The 21,023-nt window shown below is 38.2% G+C and overlaps 1 protein-coding gene across 2 annotated transcripts in view; it reads left to right on the plus strand.

Annotated features, from left to right (window-relative positions):
• Positions 1-434: 434 nt before the first annotated feature.
• arid3a (AT-rich interactive domain 3A) overlaps positions 435-21,023 on the plus strand; it is a 57,823-nt gene continuing 37,234 nt past the window's right edge. For both annotated transcript variants that reach the window (XM_077534125.1, XM_077534126.1), the window contains exons 1-3: positions 435-743; positions 17,653-18,266; positions 20,358-20,640. In XM_077534125.1, coding sequence (XP_077390251.1) covers positions 17,926-18,266; positions 20,358-20,640 — 624 coding nt within the window. In that variant the 5' untranslated portion in view covers positions 435-743; positions 17,653-17,925. The remainder of the gene's footprint in view (positions 744-17,652; positions 18,267-20,357; positions 20,641-21,023) is intronic.

Genomic DNA, 21,023 nt, shown 5'->3' on the forward strand with positions numbered 1-21,023 from the left:
GCATTATTGTGTTCATTCACTCACTCATTAGATAATTTACTGCTAGCAGGGTTTGTTTTTTGTTTTGTTTTTTTGAATGTCATTAAATCTGTTCCTGTTTACAGATAATCGTTGTGGCTATGTCTATATTAACTATATTGAATATGTCTATATTAGCCATAGAATATTTTTATACGCAGAGTTTACATCAAAATGTGTTTTTTTTTTCTTCACACAGTGAAGAGCGAAGTGCTGTATGCTGATATTATTCGGCATTAGGAATGAATGACTAGGTGGAGCGCTCGACGGGTGCAGCGAGCGACACCCCCCCCCCCCCCCCCCCCCCCCCCCCCCTCCCTCTACGAGGGGGTGGGGTTGATGACTGAGGGGTTGGCCCCTGCTGATTCAGAGGTTAGGAATTTGCATTTGATTGCTGTTTATCAACCAATGGCCTGAGTGTGCAGGCCGGAGACTATTCCCCACGCCTCCGTGTGTCTACGTGTGTGTATGTCCACGATCCGTGCTCTCACATCGACACCCAATCTCTGGAAACACAATTACACGCCAAAGCTGAAGGTCGCTGTAGATACCATGCAGTCACATGCAACGAGTTTACTTGTAACAGATAAACACAGGAGCCGTCGCTCTTCTTTTTGTTTGTGGGGCGTTTTTTGCCCCCTGTGTGTCATTTAAGGGAGTCAGGGAAAATCAGGAATGCTTCCTCCGGTCCCAAAGAGTGTAAAAAACGAGCGGAAGTCAAAGTGGTAAGTTTTTAAATATTTATTTTCTCACCCGTGTTATAAATGCCGTTTTATTAATGGAATAGTGTGTGCATATAGAGCACCTCATTTTGTTTTGCTCGCTGAATGTATTTTTCATCAATACGTTATAAGACGTCCTGATCGATAACCAATCGCCCGGCGGCGGATGGAGCCAGTGCCATATGTCACCTCGCCAGTAAGATTTCCACCTACGCCGAATGTCGCACTATTTCGTGCCAAAAAAATGTAGCTTTACAAACGTTCGAACCTGTGTCTACCATGAGCCGTTACTGTATTTGAATTTTCAAAGAATATGCCTTTAAATTGATTAAGTTATATCAGCTGTCCGTGTTATTTACGCTCAGTAAAGATGGTTACGCATTAACAGCTAATATTTCCAATCCCCTTAACCTTCACTTCAGCCGAAATTTCCCTGTCAGTGTACAACAGCTTGGCTCTAACACTTTTAACAATCCGATTATGAACACTATTATCCGGTAAGCTAAAGGCTAGATAACGGATAAACAAACTGCTCATTGTATCGTATTCGAGGGTAAAAGGGCTAATTAACGTGTTTTCACATTCAGCGCTGTCATGGCAACTTGCTGCAGGCTGAATTAAAAGGCACCAATTGAGAGTTGCTGACTTTTACAAACGTCATGTGCCATAAAATTGTGCAACGCCAATTCCCCCCCGCCCCCTGCTGCCTGATATAAAACACAGGTCATGTGGCAAACAACACTATTTCTTGTCACAGGTTACTTGCATTTAAATCTTAGCAACAGGCATTTTTAACCCAGGAAAGTGGTATAAAACGCTCTCCAAAAAATGTCCACAACTATGCTAAAGCACCCTAAAACTGTAGTATCTGTGTAAACTTTTAAGGCCAAAGTCGGTTAATGGCAAACCAAGTCAAAACATACACTTGACAAGTCCAACATATCAGGAGAAAAGAAAACAGATGACTGCATCACTAGGGTGGAGGCACCCTCATGTACTTGCTTGTGCGATGTTACAGGATGTCTGAAGGGCCAGAAAACTAGAAATGCATTCTTGTGGTGGATGCCACTGGGCAATCCTTCCATTGTTTACTCGCCATAAAAGTTAGACAAAAGAAACAGGTTCCAATACGAATATCAGCTGTAATGAAATTTAATGATACTAACTCTGGGATGAGTCATATCCACATCAAAATTGAAGAAAACAATTTATTGCCTATGTTGAAATCTTTATAGTAAAACTGTGACCATATGTGTTCTGTGCGGGCGGATGGACGACTGTGGACGAATCTAAAATGAGATTAAGATTCAAGCGCCACAAAACAAACAACTTGTGATACTAGCTGGCATTTGGTTTGTGGCTAGTGTAACGCTTTCTAACTGTGAGTGGTGGGGGGCACAGGAAGCTGGTCTTGTGTAGGTCTTTGTCTCTGCCCTTAAAATTATAAACACTTAAAGACTTCTTGTCTGATATACTTGTAAATGCTAGTCCTTCATCAACAGCAGTTACCAAGCTTTTCTTGTGTCCCTTGTAAACTTTTAATATGTTCTCAGACTCCCATGTTAAAGTCTTCATCATTAAAGATGAAGAACACAAATTTATATTGAAAATGGCATCCCTGTCCAAGACAATTATGGTGTAATAATTTGGTAACTTAACTTCCATGTTATGTTTCATTTGACGGGAACATGGTTATGACATATCCTAGACATGATGAAACTGAAAAAAAATGAACACGTGCCACAAATGATAGTCAGCACTAGTGGTAAAAAGGTGGGCTTTCCACCACTGTCACTATTAAACATTTACCAATAAATGTGCACACAGTGCGTATCTTAAATATCTCACACCCCCGCCAGCGTCCAATCACATTAGAGGCTTGCCTTGAACTTGCCACTCTAATCTGTTTGGTCCAATCTGGCATATGCTGTGTTCTTGTGGGCGCCAGCAAATTCTTGTGTAAATGCAACAGGTCTGATGTGCCATTATAAAACTAGCTTGACATAAGGAAGCTTCTGGAGCCGCTGGTAAATGTATGCTTGCCCATGTAAAGTAGTTTAGAAAATGGAAGGACAGCTATGTTTGGCATTTTCCATGCAATGGTTGGCAGGAGCCTTTGACCACCTCAAATGTTTTAGGGTGACCAGATTTTCAAAATTAATAAGAGGGACACTACAATTCAGCTGAAACTCAAATATACAATAAATTCACACCGGAAACTATTATAACAAATTTAATCTGAAGTCAGTCTGGTGACCAGTGGTTGTGTTATTGCTTCAGCTAATGCTAAATGCTATCTTGGTTGACAGCTCAACAGCGCTAAACAATCAATACACTCACCATTATCCAACCCATTTAAAAAAAATATTTAAGGCAAGTTGTAAAATGTCTGAAGTCCTCTTGTTTATGTTTAACAAATTTTAAACACCGTAAATCATGCTGTTTCTACTAAGTAGTAAGCACTGTAAGTCTACATTGTTCTCCAATTTCAATACTGTAAACGTATAGGATTGTATGCCGAGAAACGTTTCCTGGGAGGAGCAATATGGCAGCCTCCCTACTTCAATAGTCTTGGCCTATTGGCTATCCAGTCCTAATATTCATGCTGCCTTCATGTGGTATCGTAATTATAGTAAATACCACACGTCGAATAGAAAACTGCACAAGAATGTTGAATGTCTTTTTTTCTACTGGATAACTGGGAATTTATTTTGATAACCGAGTTTCCGAGTTGAGAGAATGATTCAAGTTTTTAACATGGCGGAGAGCTACCGACGGATTTGTGAATAGCAAGAAATATTAACACTTATAAGGGCGTTATCGTCCGCTAGCTAGCAGGTTATTTTAGAATCTACACAATTAGCATACACAATTTAATGTCCTGTCCTTTACAATTATTTGCCGTAATTGTTTGGTTTTACGAACAAAGAGTACATCAGCTGCTATGTGTATATTTTTTTTTTTTTTAGCTACAACAATAGCACGTGAACAGAACTCAGTCGTTATTAGGAGTTTCCGAGTGGTAAGGTCTATCTTTCCCATAGCTTGTGAAGGCAGGGTCAGATCAGTGGTCTGACCACAGCGTTAAGATAGTAGGACTACATTTCCCATGATTCTTAGACACAGAAGCAGGAATTACAGTAGTTCTAGTTCGGCTGTGATGAAAACACACCTGTTAGTGATTAGTTGTAGTTAGATTTGTCGTGAGTTTATGAGTTGCGTATGAGGACTTACGTAAAGAGCGGGACAAAACAATGGCACTGGTGAAATCCGCCAGGACTCATGACAGTCCTGGTTAAAACTGGACGTATACTTTGGTTGCTTCTATTGACTGATTTCAATCATTTAAAGCTTTTTATGGACTGGATGCCATATTTCATATCGGCATTAAGTAAAATCTGGTATTATTAAGCTTTGCAAACGTTATCATGTAACGAGGGAATGCGTTTATATGAGACAATAGCTGCTATAGGTGCACAAAGAGGGTGAATTGTGTAATTTCGATTAGTTGTACTGCTGTGTTCTTTGTGGTGTATATCTGCACACTCTTGTTTTAGTTGCTTATTTCCCTGGAGTGCATTTCCATTGCTTTCCTCCTCAACACGTAAACGGCTCCCTGTGGCCTCTTTTATTCCAAGGGCATGTTTGGATCGCTCCCGCGTTTAATTCAGCTCAGATCCGCCTTCAGAATGAATCCTTCCGATATATCTCACACTCTGTTTGTTGTGTGAATCCTTGGCTGACGTTTGTCGACTTAGTTGAATGTATATCTGAAGTCTCTACGGAAGCCATGACAGTTTTCTAATCTCAACTGGAGGCTGTTTGAGAAAGCAGCAAGTGTAATATGCAAATGTTGCTCAATTAGGTGAGCGAGTGGCACATTTGGCCTCTGAACTAGTTGGCGTCTGTGAATAAATGACTCAAAGACATGTGCGGACAAGACAAACTGGTCTGACGCCTGTTTGCACTCTTATTATCAAACTCTAATCCTTGGCCAAGTCTGTGTAGACTGTTATGTTGTCATGACATTCAAATATCCCCCTGAGGTTTTGTTAAGGGTGTGGGCCAAAACTTGCTTGAATGTTCCATTAACATCTTGTATGTGTCGGAATGGATTGTATTTCAGTGAATGCGAGTTGGCTGTTTTGCGCCCTAAAGAAATCAGAAGCAGCTTGGCAGCCTTTCAGCTGCTCCTGTGCCAAAAGCGACTTTTCTGAAGTGCCTGCGCAGCACGTGGAGCTTTAACTGTGTTATCGTGCCAAAAAGCACAAGTTACTTCATTTCTTGGGCCGGAGCCACGGGGGAATCCCTGACCGTGACGCAGGCAAAGGAAGGAAGGGCCTTGCGGTTCTGGGATGCCCCGCAGTTTTGCAAGTGAGCCGCTAGGAACAGTTGTAGGTTTTCAGTCCATGTCCGACACCGGGATCTGCATCAGCCGGAATTCTGGATCCTGTTACTTGGATGCTAGCATTCCGCAACATGCTCATGTGTTCGTCAAACCTGATCCATTTGCATTTCATAGTATGAAAGATCTGGCACATTGCCCACTGTATTAAATCAGTGTTCCTCCTCTTTGGACAGACTTGTTGGGAACTTTGAACAAGAATATGCTAACATATACGGTGTGTAATTTTTATTTATTTTTATTTTTTAACATAAGAAAATACTGGCCAGCCAATACCAAAATAGGTGACGTCATAAACCACCGCCATCCCCACAACATTGGAACTTTGTAGATTAAATGGCCAGTAATGCCGATAATTGACAATACACATTTTCCAGAATTATACTCCGCAGTCTCCACTTTGCTTTAAAATGTCTCCTTATCATGGCCAACAAATCAAATATGGTTTTTTTCAGGGTCGATACGATACCAATTATTTGGAGTCAAGGAAGCCGATAACTGATATTTGGAGCTGAAATTCATTTGAATTAAAAGAGAAAATACTAGCATAACATAAAAACTTAACTTTGTTGAAATGCCATTAAGCATATTATTAAACAAATTGTAGACATGTTGAAGGTTTTTATTTTAATTTTAAACAAAGAAAGAATAGACAGCTTTGTTTAAAAATTGTAAGAAAAAGTGCAAGGCGTTATCAGCATGTGTTAAAGGAATACTTGACTCATTGAGCCATTTTCAGCAGTAAAAGTTAATAACTTGTCTATAATTACTGTGGTAACGTATTTATTTTTCATGTACAATTAATACCTTTAAAAAGAAATTTTTCTACTTGCTGTCGACTAAAGATGACATCACCTGTGCTGAGGAAGTAGGTAACGACCAATCATGGCTAGGTTGCTGACAAACCCCAGAAAACAGGTAAACCGTGATTACTCCGGGTTTACACCGGTTGCGGTTGCGGTGCGGTTGCGGTGCGTTCCGGCGACGCAAGCAATTAGATTCCATTCATTCGAATGGTGCAGTTTACACCGCTTGCGGGTGCGTTGCGTGTCGACTGCGTCTCAGCTGCGGCGTGCCGCAGCCCTTCCGCAAGGATAGACCTATTTTCTATTTTTGCCGGACGCCGCAGCGGTAGGCCTCCGGCAAATGGCAAGGTAGCACAAAACACATCGAGCGGGACAGGAAGACCGACGCAGTTTCGAAATAAATTTCCGGTTACCTTTCAAGATAAAACACTCGCCAGCTCCTATTTCGCAAGCATGCTAGCAAAACGTGATGTGGGCGTAGACGGGCCTGGAGTTAACGTGCGAGGTGCTCATTCACGGTTTAGACACCAGCGAACATGGACGAGGAGAGGATTATATTGGAGGTAGAAAGCCACAAAATAAAAAAAAGTCCACCTCTCTTTCTGCTTCTCTGTTGAGCACAGACTTTCTGTGTGTTTGTCATTGTTTTTAATGCCACATGACCGCGCGGTCACGCGAGACACGGCGGGAAGTGGTCGGCGACGGAGCTGCCGGACCGCAGCTGTGCGGAGCCGGTGTGGATTGGCCAAAAAATTGACCCGTCCGGAGCACGCAGTCAAGACGCACCGCACCGCAGCCGCACCGCAACCGCAACCGGTGTAAACCCGGGGTTAGTTGTTATCTACTTCCTCAGCACAGGTGACGTCATCACCAGTTGACAGCAACAGGGAAAAAATTGTTTTTAAAGGTATTAATTATACATGAAAAATAATGAAGTTATCAAATTAATTCTGAACAAAATATTAACGTTTCACTGCTAAAAATGGTTCAGTGAGTCAAAGTTAGTTTTCTACAGTAAATATTTTTCCAAAATGTCAACATAACTAAACTTTCACCTATTTTTCTTTCAATTTCTAGCAAAAACAAAAGTTCAGAGAGTTCCCAGTGTAAGCAACTAAATCTGTAAATATAAAGTTCCATGACGTTTACCCAGTTATAAATTGATCTCTTAAGCCGGTATCTCACTGAGTGCCGCGTGCTTGCGAGCATAGCGAATTTTAGGTTTCTTCATGTTTCGTAAAAGGTTTCAGAAGATGTTTGCAGACAGTGAAAAATGGTCTGAACACGTTTGCGACAAGAAAAACTATTAACGTCTTTGCAACCTTTTTTGAGCTCTTGACGAAAACCCCAAATTCACTTAATTTGTATTGAAATATCATATGCTGTTCTTGTCATTTCCTGTGAGATGTTTTGTCCGACTCACTCTTCCTGGCTTAGGAATGACTGAAATTTATTTGTATCTTAATATTGGGCTTTGATTTAATCATGAAATACAAATGAACGCACAATGTTGCTCACAAGAAATAAAATAAAAATTTGTGATTTTGTTTGAAGTGCTAATGGAGTTTAAAACGGAGTAAGATAGCATACTGTCATTTTACTGTGACACAGGTTAAGCGACGGTAACCCAACGAGTTATTTTTGCAACAATCCATCGCATGATGTACTGTAAAAAAGGTGTGTGATCACATGATACTTCTATGAACAACTAATTACAACAACTCATTCTATTACGTCCTTTTGTCTCGGTGTGTAGAAAAACAGCAGCGTAACGAGTCCTGCCATTTGGTTCTGGATGTCTCCATATTGTCAACATGAATCTAAATCGAAGTTTAGTATGTGCCTTTCTGCAAACAAACGGCCAATGAAAAAGAAGGAAAAAAACACGACAGTCGCCATATAAAGCCAACAAGTTAATCCAGTTTTGGATGTTGATGCCATTCCAAATGTAGTTGAACCCCCCTTCACCTCCTCCTCCTCTTCTCTCACACGAGACGTTCTATCATCATAATGTCTAGAGTTACCAAAGCAATGTTGAGTCACTGTTGACTCTGCGAGCTACGACATGCAGACTGCGTTCTCAATCTCTTTGAATGGCAGTGGTCTTTTTCACACGCCTCTCACTTAAAGCATACAGTTCACATTGTAAAAGAAATGTTGGAAGTATTCGCCACCTTGACATAATTTAAGAGCCCTGGTTGTATTGAAGAAAATTGAATGACACAAAGTGCTTGAGTTGAGCCAACGTGATAGTCTCCTCCTCCTCTTACCGTATTACTCCGCTCGAACTATCATCGGACGGACGGACGGACAGATTTATGTTTGCTCTCATAGTGCTCCTGTCTCCTTAGCCAAGCCAATGGTAGATTCTCAACAAGGCGCGGCAGCAGTCAACATAAAGGGCAGAACATTTCTGCTGAATCAGCAGAACATTTCTTTTATGACCTTCATTTTGTTTAATGTAATATTCTGATTCTAATGTTTAGGCTACTTCTATATTATAAATATTTCATATAGGAAAACATTTCAAAGGAAAGGGTGGCAACATATTGGAAGGTATCACAAAACTAAATGTCAACTATACATTTACATACTGTACTTGATTATGTACAGCTGCAAAATTAGATAGTTACAATATAACATATTTATCAACTAATGCTCATTTGCAATATTATTAAATATTAATAGTATTATTATTATTATTTTGATAGCTGAATTACAACACATTTAATAGGGCCTGGCCGATTCAAACATGGACAACCTTTACCTTTATGTCCTCCAAGTCTCCAACCATTTGTAGCATTTGTACACAAGTAAAAAATGGTTTCATCATGTATTACACCAAAATATCTATACCATAATTTCTATCTATCTATCTATCTATCTATCTGTCTATCTGTCTATCTGTCTGTCTGTCTGTCTGTCTGTCTGTCTGTCTGTCTGTCGCCACTATTTTACACAACTTCTACTCATGGTTTAGAAAGAAAGAAAGAAAGAGAGAGAGAAAATAATGCAATAAAAACCTAGTTCAGCATAAATCAAACATACAGTTACAGTATAGGTAACTACTGGTAACACAAACACACATGTACCTATAACTTCATCAATTAAATACATTGCGCATGTCAAGGAACTGAAAATATATATTTTTTTAAATACCTTTACAATTGCCACTCACGACGGTCCTCATATAGCAAAAATCGGCGTATAATTAATGACCATTGAAAGATATTGTAGAGGGGTGAAAAAAATTATGGATTGAATATTGTTTTAATTAATCGGCTGATTAATCAGTGTTTTTTTTGTTTTTTGTTTTTTTGCTGCTACAAATCAGCATAATCGTAGATCTAAAAAAATTAATAAAATTCCTATCGTCTATTTATGCTGGTTCCAATCAGATTGTTAATTGGATTCCTTTTTATTGTCATTGCCTGTTCAATTTCCGTTTTACTGTAAATAGAACACATCATGCTCAATATTTATTTCTGCATTATTTAGTGGAGCATTCCAACAAAATTGCTTGCACTGATGTGTATGCTGTAGTTTGATTTCCCTGCCCTGAAGTGGATCACAGAATTTTATTTGCTGTGTGCCCATTTAATTTGTAGAATAGCTGAGGCTAATCAGATTTGTCTCACTGTGTTGCTGCGGCTCATTGGAAGAGGTCAGTGGAAAGTGCGTGACCAGCGTGTGCGACACTTCCTCAATGATCTTGTTGTTGCTGCAGCCGAGCTGAATGGAGCCTGTGTTATTGCCATGCGAGGTAATAGCGCAAGGAATGTGAGAGAGTGATGCTACCCGTAATCAAGACCAACACCACTGACCGACTTCTTGTGCCTGTATGTTGGTTTTGTCACTCTAATGGAGGCTCATTAGTGGCTACTGTTTGCCACTTTCACACAAATACGGCGTCCTAATAACACTGTTGAAGCGGCTAGTCAACTTTTCAAACTTCAAGTCGACTAATCATAGTGAAATCTACAATGAGTTAATCTCTAGATTAGGACTACTGTATGTTGTAATCTTGATGCAAACATATTACAAAAATGAGACCGGCAACATGATCACTTGCAAAGTGCTGTGTGCAAGTCTATCCTCAAATACAATCAAGTCAAGTTAAGTCAAGTCAAGTCAAGTCAAGTCAAGCACAAGTGACTTAGAAACAGAAAAAAAAATTGTAATAGATCTACGATGTGGCGTCCTATAACATCCTATGGCAGTCTATTGAAATGTCTTCACATGAAACTGGTCATTGGCGCGGAAAAGTTGGTGAAAGTGTAGTGTTGAAAAAATGTCATCATCCATTAGTCAACTTTGACTTGACTTAACCTCTAATTTATACACTGTAAAAAAAAATCTTTCAGCCATCTTGTCATTGTAACTTAAGTGCAGAATACGTTTTCACACATCAGTACATGTTTGGAATTGTTAACGTATGTTCATATGTTCAAAGGTGAATAACTCTTTGAGGTGAGTTGTTCAAACAAAAGGTCAAATTTGAATACGTGAACTTGCCTTAATGTGTTAAGTTTAAAAGTAGAAGCCGGATCTTGTAGCCACAAAACCATACAAGGCGAGTGCCTGAAAGTTCCATTTGTATATATAGAATATTATATGGCCTTTACGTGGACAGAACTCATATATGTTATGCTGAAACAATTTCTATTTGTAAGACAATTTATAACTTTGTGACTTCATTTGATTAAACTTACATTGGTCTACATGCCAAGACTTTAACGCATCATAGTGAATTTTCAACAGAGTTTTACGACCTAATTGTTATTTATTTGTATTTTTATTTATTTATGAATTTTTATTTATTTATTTATTTATTTATTTATGTATTTATTTATTTTACAGTGTACATTTTAAAAACATGTCAGTGTTGTATGCATTTTTACCAGACAACACTCTTGTAAATAATCAATAACAATGCCTAATAATAATAATAATAATAATAATAATAATAATAATAATAATAATAATAATAATAATAATAATAATAATAAAAAGCATATTTTGCAGAGAGGGAGAGAGAGAATCTTTCCTTGTCTCTTTCTTTATGACTTTAGCCAAAGGGAAGAGTTCAAACCTTTTACTTAGAATAAACTACATAAATTGGGCTTTGTGTACACAACCTACCAGTTATTTGCATTGTGGTTTATTATCTATTAAAGGTATTTTCCCCAACTTCCCCTAATGCTAATATGTACTTTTTGATTAGCTTCAATGTGCATTGTGCAGTACTTCATTCTGATGGCAAATAAACAAACATTGCCGCTTTCAGACAGAGATCCCGTCAGAAATATGACATTTATCAGCCCTAGCCTTTATTTCAAAACCAATAAAGCACAGAGTCACAGAATATTCTGTTCTGCCATTTTTTTAAATACAGTTTATCAAAACTACCAAATGAACTTTATTGACGTTTTCTGTCTGTTCTAATCATCAGTAAAAAATAAATACATTTTACAAAATTCAAACACTTGTCACATAATCTGGAGAAAAACAGCTTTTTGTGTAAACAAAAATATCAAGCAGTAACATAGATGCTAATATTTTTGCTTTTGTGACACCGCTAACATCTGAACAGTGGTTTCATTACTATAACTCAGTTAGAGAACAAAATTAGGAATGACTTTGATTGCAAAATAATAATCGCTTTAGTGATAAACAAGCTCTGTGAGTGACGTCATCGCACCAAAATGACACGTCAGCCGTGGCTGTTTGTCACATGCAATTGCAGTAATGGATGTGCATAAAAATCATTCATTTTTAATGATTTAGATTGGTTTGATTAAGTCTTACTGTGCATTCAGTAATAGCACTTATCTGTCACACAGTTTGTGAAAAATATTTGAAACCTATTCCATAGGAGGCTGTTATTTGAGAGTGTCAAATGCCAGCAAGCAGTATTGGCTTTTGATGTGAACATATGCGCATTATGTGCATGCATGTGAGGTGGTGCAGGTCTCTTTATCTAGTTGGAGTTAGACCCTTAGCTCAACTTCTTATCACCCTGTCCTGTTTGCTTAGACCTTTCAATTTTCTACTCGAATGTGGGTTTAAAAAAAAAAAAAAAAAAAAAGGATTAACCCATTAGCTGTCATCATTTCTACTTCTTTATCCTCCAGACTCCCATAGAGGAACCAACCACCTACCTAGCTGACATCACTTGAGCCAATTAGTGTTAGTGAGGGTGTTGCATGTATGAGGATTGTTATTGTTTTTTTTTGTATTTTACAGTATTTTATGGCTGTATAGTGGTACACAATAAATCCCAATATTTTCTCAAAGTTGGAAAATGTTCCGTTACAGTAGATCTATTTTAAACCAAGCAACATACAGTAAGTCAGATCATGTAAATTGTAAAAAGCAGCACTTCTTTGGAATAGTGTTGTTGTTTTTTTTGTAAGGAAACGGATAATGGCAAATATACTGTAGTATGTTATAACAGCAACAGTTCAGCTACAGTTAAATAGCAAAGTCTATCTGTTGTATCCATCTCCGCTTGCGGCCATTTTGTTACTTGTTGTCGACTAAAGATGACATCACAGTTACTCAGGGCTTAGATGTCATCTTCAGTCCACAGCAAGTGGCAAAATGGCCTCTGTTTGGGAGTGATATGGGTGGATTTTTCTGCTTAACTCATCCCAGAAACGCAATTTTAACCAGAATTCCGTGTTTAGACTTATGTATAGAACAAAATGTTAAGAACATTTTGGGGTTGACTTCCTCTTTCAATCACACATTTGGCACACTTGTTGTGCGATAGTTATTTATGTGCGTTATGTTTTCTGTTGGTGTTCTTTGGACCATAACGGCACAATTTTATTTATTTATTTATTTATTTATTTATTTATTTGGTTGGTTAAAATCACATCCATTTGTGCTTTAAATTCAAATTATCAAGACTTTAAATGGATCTCACGTTGTGTTTCCTCAGATCCGCCCTGATCCTCTTGTGAAAGTTGCGATTGATTAATAATGTCTGTACATTTAGATGGGGGGGAGGCCAGGCTGTGTGAAGTGGAGCAGTGCAAGGAGAAAAAAAAAAAGGCAGGAACTCACTCGTACAGCTTTGCAGGAGAACTGAATTTGATATTTAATATAATAACAATAATAATAATAATAATAATAATAAACAAAATATAGTGTAAAAAAATTGATCTATTATTTATTACTTGGCCAACAAACAGAAACCTAACAACTTATTTGGCCGCCACATATAATATGAATAATATTGTGTCATTTCCGTCCAATCATGTCAGCTGTTATGACATTTTTTTTTTCTCAGCTTCCATTTGCGGAAGCAGGGTGAACATACGTGATGGCGCAATGTAATTTGCACCATCTAGCAATGTAGGATATCATGAAGGATGAACGGTGGCACGAAACAAAGCGACCACTTCTGCTTCCTCCTGTACAGGAAGAACCAACACGAGAGAATAGCGTTAGTTTAGTCACTTCTGTCTTTTCAAATGACTTATACAGCGCATGAGCAGGCACTACATTGGGGGAGGGTAGTAGGTGTCAGCACAGAATAGTGAAGCATAGTGTGCATACACAGTACTCACATTCATTCTGTTGTCAAATTAGCATTTGACGGACATGCAACAGGGATTTAAAGTATAATTTAAGACTTATCTGTGTACAATATGATTTGTGCACTCCAGTGTTATTTGCAGTTTATTACTCCAAGTAAACTCGCCACCTCAGTCGAGCCAAATGTAGTCCGGCTACCGTGTGACAACTGCAGGCCTTCAGCGACCATTCAAGCAGTTAGAATGCACTGAATCAATATTGAATATCTATAGCCTGCTTGGCTGCATCTGCTCCGTCAGTTGTCACTGCCTCAGCCTCGGAAGGCTCTTATTTCCTTGAATCACATTTCTCAGCTGTGTGATATACAGACTGGTGCTGTAGGGGCTTTACGTTTCATTGAAACTGGCCTAGCTGCTTGACGGTGTGTCGGACGGAAACTGACGACATGTAAACATGTCTTTCTTCAGCCATACTAAAGCCTCAGTGCAGCTGGTTGAACCATGACTATGATAACTAGTCAATGGGATCTGTTGGTAAGTTGTTGATTAATAGAGCAGTGGGGTGTCTGTGGCTCAGTTTGTCAGAACTGGGCTCAGGGACGAGAGATCAAACCAGTTTGAGTCCGGTTATAGGCTCATAAGTCATTAGAGTTGGAGATGTGGCAGTTAAAAAAAAAAAAAAAAAATCTCTGAGAGGACCTTAGAAATATTGCTTAATTTCCAATCACTTCAACACAATTAAAAAAATATTTAGTGTGTATATAGGAAACAAAATAAGTGAAAATATGTTACAAAGGGTTTACTTAAATCAAATATCCATCATCAATCATTATTTCAACAAATGAAAATTTAGAGATTATCCACCAAATCTGTCTAGTTTTAATATGTTCTTGGTGTGAACAACAACCAAATGTGAGTCTCAAGCATAAAATGGAAAACTATCATTCCCATTCTTTTTTTTTAAAAATTCCAAACTGACTGACTGCATGGTTCGCAGTTCGAACTGTAGTTGACTGAACATTTGCACAGGAGGTAGGGCTGTACGATTCATCACCATTTTATTGGGATTCCGATTTTGGCTTCTCTTGATCTTTAAAAGAAGAAGAAAAATGATTGATGTGCAGAATGGCACGGTGCGTTTACAAGTTCCCTACATTGCACCATGTTGCTTGTGGCTAGCCCGGAGCGAATCAACGTGATTCTATCGTCACTAAAAAAATGTCCTTTAAGCTGTTTAATGACTTCAGTTGGAGTTAACTGCTAAAACGAAACACACGATAAGAAAAATTACATACAGTGTATATTTAAATACAAAACCTGCTTTGTTTTTCAAACATTGCTAGTCTAGCACTAATGCTAATAAAGAAAATGGAGGATCCCATTCAAATGCTAACAGGAAGTTAGCATCAACTTCGGGAGTAATAGTCCTTCAAAAAACGAATATTCACACACAAATGCTGTGGAAACGCATACCCACAGCAGGTAAGATAACACTACTCAAAGGCACAAATTCTTCCCAATTTGTGAAAAACGGGTTGTTTTAATAGAATTCAATCACAACTTTCTTCTGTTCTCATTGTAAAGCGTGTACACCTTGCAGGAACACACAGTATTTGTTTTGCAATTACCGTTTTAGTATACAGTATTTTTATTCTACTTTTTACTAATTTATTTTCTTGCCGTCCTTTTAAGTCATGTTTAAAGCTGAGTTTAAGCGAATTTCACAGAATTTTCTTTTCCTCAAAATTCAAGGATACAAATATAACCAATGACTTTTTTTTTTTTTTTGGTTATACCAATACACAACAAATAATCATTTTAGTTTATTAATTGTGATTTCAATCGCAATCAAATTGAACGTGATTATTATTTTCCCATACTCGTCCATCCCTAACAGAAAGTTTGAGTGATGTGGTGACAGGTGACAATGAAATGCAAATGACAAGCAGCTCTAACAGGAATAACTGGCGCCACAAAGTTCTATCTCTAGCTTTTAGCCACGTGATTATGTGAACGCCATTTGTTGTCGGTTGCTGTGTGACTTCATCTTAAAACTCAAATCTTAAACAAATATAACATAAGCTTGCATAAAAAAATAATTTATGGCTATTTGTGTCCTTTTTTATTTTCATACTGTATTTCCTAATATAATAATTTTTTTTTTTTTTTTTTTTTTTTTAAAGAAAAGCTAAAAGGTTAATGTAAGTACAGTATTCTAATGCCCAGCAGGTGTGCATGTTACATGGTCGTCAGTGCCTCAAAAAAAAAAAAAAAAAAAAAATCCGACATCAGTCAAGTTGTGCTTTCTGTGTTTGTAATAATATCAGACACGGTGAATCCAGAGCAGCCTCATCCTTCAAGCTGTCACTCAGTGTGCTGAATGCACACGTTGCCTGTGAAAATCGAGGACTGCGTTGTGTGTGTATATAGAAGGCTGTTTTCACTCTGTTACTCAGTGTCACTACATGAGTAATGGTGCTAAATCTGGTCATGAATGCTACATCAGCACAGTAGCTTCAAGTTTTGTGCAAGCTGCAATTTGATGGGTTTTTTTTCTTCACCTCTTCACAACCAAGATAAAAAAAAAAGGTTGTAACTGCACTTCTTTGCATATTAAATCAAGGATGACGATTGACCGTTATTGACATACCAGCTGCTTTTCATAACTGCGGTCTTCCAAGAGCAAATATGGCACAACGTCATGTTTACTGACATTGCTTAATTTCACTAGTTGGCTGAGACTAATCTTGGGTTCGAGCCAGCCAGCCAAATAGAGCGAGTGTTCGCCGTGAATGATCACTTCCTTTTGTAAAGTCTGGTGTTTTGTTTTTGTTTGTTTTTTGTGAGTCATCCGACAGCACACCTTGTACAGAGGACATGAAGTCTGTGACGCCACTTTATATTGTTGTACTATCACTCGATTTCTTACAACAATCAGGTTCTCTTTTCATCTCGGTTTGCTTATTGGCAGGATTGAGGAAAATACCGAATGTAGAGTAGACTTCCACAAAACTTTGTTGCGAAGTTAGTGATTACATTTTGCGATATATCCAGCAAGTTTGTTCATGTTAAAAAATTAGAGAGGCAGGGCCTTATTTCAAGGTACCGGTACTCACTAGGGCTGGGTATCGATTTCCTCAATCAATTCGATTTCGATTCACAAAAGTTCAGTTTGTTTCGATTTTGGCATCAGTATTTGGTATCGGTGACTACTCAAGAGTTGAGTACTCTTACTGGTTTTGGACTTTAAAACAGAGGTATCAAACATCCCAAAGAAAAAATCACTGTAGTGACTAATTCATGAATCTTAAACAGCAGAGTTTGCTTTTGGTTCTACTGAGTCAGTGCCATTCAAGTTTATGACTGAAGTAGGCTTTTTTTTAATTGTTTTTTAATTAATTAATTTATTTTTTTATGGATATTTTTAACTTGCTGTAAAACCAATTTACAGATTATGACACAAACAAAATAATAGCAGATATACAGTAATCTATATACTCTTGGTTTATAGTCAATACGTGTAGTATATCAATTACAAGAGAATCGTGCAGAATGCTATAGAAAAAAATCATTTCATGTTAGGGATGAAACGATCATGGCAAAATATTGTGTTATCGCGATATTAAAACTGCCACAATATCGTCGTGGTCCTGTCATGATATTAAAAGCAGCACATCTGTTAAAAAAGCCGGGTTGATTTCCATTTTTGCAGTTCTAGCACCCTCTGGTGGTTAGTTTTTTCATGCAGTTTAATTTTCACCAGGCATGTTTTGGCCCTTCTATGTTTAAAATCCGCTAATGGTCAACGTAATATGCATGTGAAGCGAGTCAATTTATGGAGGAACTCCATGCGTGTGCACGTGCGTGTGCATTAGTAAGTAAGTGCCTCAATTAGAAATTGTAGGTTGTTTATATGTATTGATGTTATGTACAAAAGCATTTTTTTTAATACAATATTGTGGCCTTTTTTGAATATCGCCAACCACTTCACAATATCGTGATATTTATTCTATTGCGACCTTCATATCGTGATAATATCGTATCGTGATGTTTGGATATCGTTCCATCTATTTAATATTGACTTTAAAAAGGTGTGTGAATTTGAATTTCTGGTATAAAGCAATACTAACATGACACAATTTTTCTTTGTCACGCAGGTTTTTGTAGTCGCTCAACAAGGCCCCATATTCGACCTGTGTTTTTTACTGGAAGCCCCACACTCATCTTTTCATTAAGACAAGTGAAAAGTCTCCATCGCAAGATTTGGACCTCCTCTATTTCTCCTCAAGAACAAATACTTTGTCATCCCCATCACCTTCACCATTCCTTAATCAGTTGCTAGCCACTGGCGTTGCTTTCTGTGGGCAGAAAGCCCGACCATCCTCTCCAGACGAACCTCCAACTGGTGGGGGAGGGAGGGGAAGCGAGAGATGAAGCTGCAGGCCGTCATGGAGAACCTGCACAGGCAGCAAAGGGCCAAGCTGTTGATGGAGCAGCAGCTTCAGCAGCAAGCAGCCATCCAGCACTCTCACGTCCACCCAGGTGGAGGAGCGGGCGGCGACGACTCCTTCAGCAGCCCGGCGCCTGAGACTGAGCAAGCCCAGCTGGTGGCCCTGGCGGCCATGCGCGCGGCGGCGGCCGGGTTACAGAGGGTGTCGGACAGCCACATGTCCGAGCGGAGCAGCGGGAGTGAGGAGGAAGGTGACGATGACGACAACGATGGAGAGGAGCAATACAAAGATATGATGGGGTCGGACGAGGAGGAACAGATGTAAGAATCCTATTTTGTTCATAAGGCACAGTGGTACCTTGACTTGCGAGTATAATTCAATCCACGACCATGCTTGTAACTTCAATTATTTGGCTCTCAATTCGACTTTTCCCCATTGAAATGAATAGAAATGCTATTAATCCGTTTCAACTGAGCAAAAAAAAAAACTTCGCCAACCTCGCCCAAGAAAAAATAATTTGTAAAAAATAATAGACCCACATGGAGACTGTGGCCAACTCGAATTTGTGAAAAAAATATGACATTGTCCAAATGTAGATTTCAACTCAAAAGTGACAATATGAAAAATATTGCTGTACTGTATCTTTTTTACCACGCTTTCAGCTACAGTTTCAGTTTTTGAATGTTTGTGATTTTGAGCTTTAATTCAATGACATTACCTTCTTCTTCTCAACACTCCAGTTCTTAGGACCTACAGTGTTGGGAATGTTACTATATAAAGTAATTAGTTATAGTTACTGATTACTTGCTCAAAAAAGTAATTGCGTTAGTAATTGAATTACTTCATAATAAAAGTAACTCGTTACCAGGGAAATAAAGTATTTTCACTACTTTTTTATGTTTTATATCAAATATTTTTTATTTTTTTAATGTTATATTATTATTATTATTATTATTATTATTATATTTTATTTTGTGTGTGTGTGTGTGTGTTCAGTAGGGGTGCACCGATCGATCGGCCAGCTGATTTATCGGCGACAATTTCCTTAATTTTGGAAGATCGGTGATCGGCCGATCCCTTAAAAATAAAGCGATCTTTTCCACCAATCTTATCTCCCTCCTCAGAGGTCTGAAAAAGCCTCTTCTGCTGAGATGACAAAAAGGATTTGTATTTTTATATGAGAGAACTACTTCATGTGCAGTTAAAACAACGCATTTGTATTATTTCGCCAATATTGTTCATTGTTTTCCAATAAAACAAGACTGGAACACTGAAAATATAAGCTGCTTGTCATGAAAAAAATCGGTATCAGCAAAAATCGGGATCGGCAGGTCAGACTTTTTAAAAGATCGGGGATTGGTGATCGGCTAGAAAATTGTGATCGGTGCAACCCTAGTGTTCAGTGTTGTCACAAAGTGACACCTGACATTGTCAATGCTTCGCCTTGTATATTTGATCACGTCAGGTGTCAAAAGCAAACCAAAATAAAATTCATAGTTTAAGTTAAAGCAACAACTGTCCAAAAGTGATTAGCTATGAGAGTGACATGGCAAAAAATCAATCAATCAGTATATATATATATATATATATATATATATATATATATATATATATATATATATATATAATCGAATCGATAGACTCATCAGATTGTGTACACTAGTGTTAATTTCCTCAGCCATTTTTAAATTTAGTCTCACTTTTAGTCCAGTTTCTGTCATGGTTGTTCGTATTTATTGCATTTAGTCAACCTCATCCCATTTTAATTTAGTTCGTTACTCCGTTTAGTTGACTATACTTCGAGCATTTTGTCTCTATTTTAATCCAAGAGAACACATTTTTTGTCTAGTTAAGTCAACAAAGCTGTTAAGTCTCGTTTTAGTCAGGACAGCCATTTTACACTTTCACTTTTTTTTTTTTTTTTTTTCCCGCCAGTATTGTAGATAATATTGAACATTTCAATTTCATCTAAAACTCTTTCACAACACATTTTCTCTCATCTTGTTGATGGAAAAACCCACAGTTGCCCGACGAGTATAACGTATCTAGTTAGCACAAATTCATCTTCACACAAAATTACCAGTGTGGCTCTTATCGCTACATGCTACAAGCTAGTAAGTTGACCAGCATTAGTATGTAATGTTATTGTTGGAACGTTATTGCGTTACATTATAAGCAATGACCATTTTTTCCTCCACTTCAGTGTAGCCAAAATGTGCCCATATAATGGGAACAATGTGGCCATTATTTTAGTCGCAGTTATTGTATATTCCTGGGGGTTTTAGTCTCGTCTGTTGTAGTTTTTGTCAGGTGAAAAATGTGCGTCAAAATGAAATAAATGAACACTACCTTTTATCATTTATTTTTTTATTGCTTTTCAAAATAATATTGCATTTCCAACCTCCACACAGCAAACAAAAGTGGGACGAAGAGGACTTTGAAGGCGAGATGGAAGAAGACTTTGACGACGACCTAGCGGAGGAAGGTCTACCCACAGGCCACAATGCGGTGGTGCCCGGGAAAGGGATCCTCCTGCTGCCCCACCGCCAACTCCATCCTCACTCCCAGCTGCTGCTGAAGGCTCGGCCTAGTGTTGACCAAGAGCCCCGCATAGCCATCCTGCCTCCCAACGCCACACACAGCCATCTGGGCCAAGACCACGGCGAATGGACCTACGAGGAACAGTTCAGACAGGTAGGATTGCATATCTTCATCTGTGTGAAAACATCACTGTTCAATTTATGTAAGAGTGAGTTTGCACTAAACTTAGGGGTGTGAATTGCCTAGTACCTGACGATTCGATCCGTATTACGATTCATAGGTCACGATTCGATTCAATACCGATTAATCCCGATATGAATTTACAAGTCGATTGTTACGATATTTTTTTTTTACTCAATTCAGAAAATACCATTAAGTAAACTTGTACATGTACACTGTAAGATTTGTATGAAAATGTATTATTTATTGATCTCAAACTTAAGTGTTGTAACTGTGAGCCACTGTATTTAACAAACAGGTTGTAACTTTTTTCATGTTAGAACAGCATTGAAATAAAATATTAAGGTTTAATGTTC

Source organism: Festucalex cinctus, chromosome 10, assembly GCF_051991245.1.
Source record: "Festucalex cinctus isolate MCC-2025b chromosome 10, RoL_Fcin_1.0, whole genome shotgun sequence".
In the NCBI taxonomy this organism is placed as follows: Eukaryota; Metazoa; Chordata; class Actinopteri; order Syngnathiformes; family Syngnathidae; genus Festucalex; species Festucalex cinctus.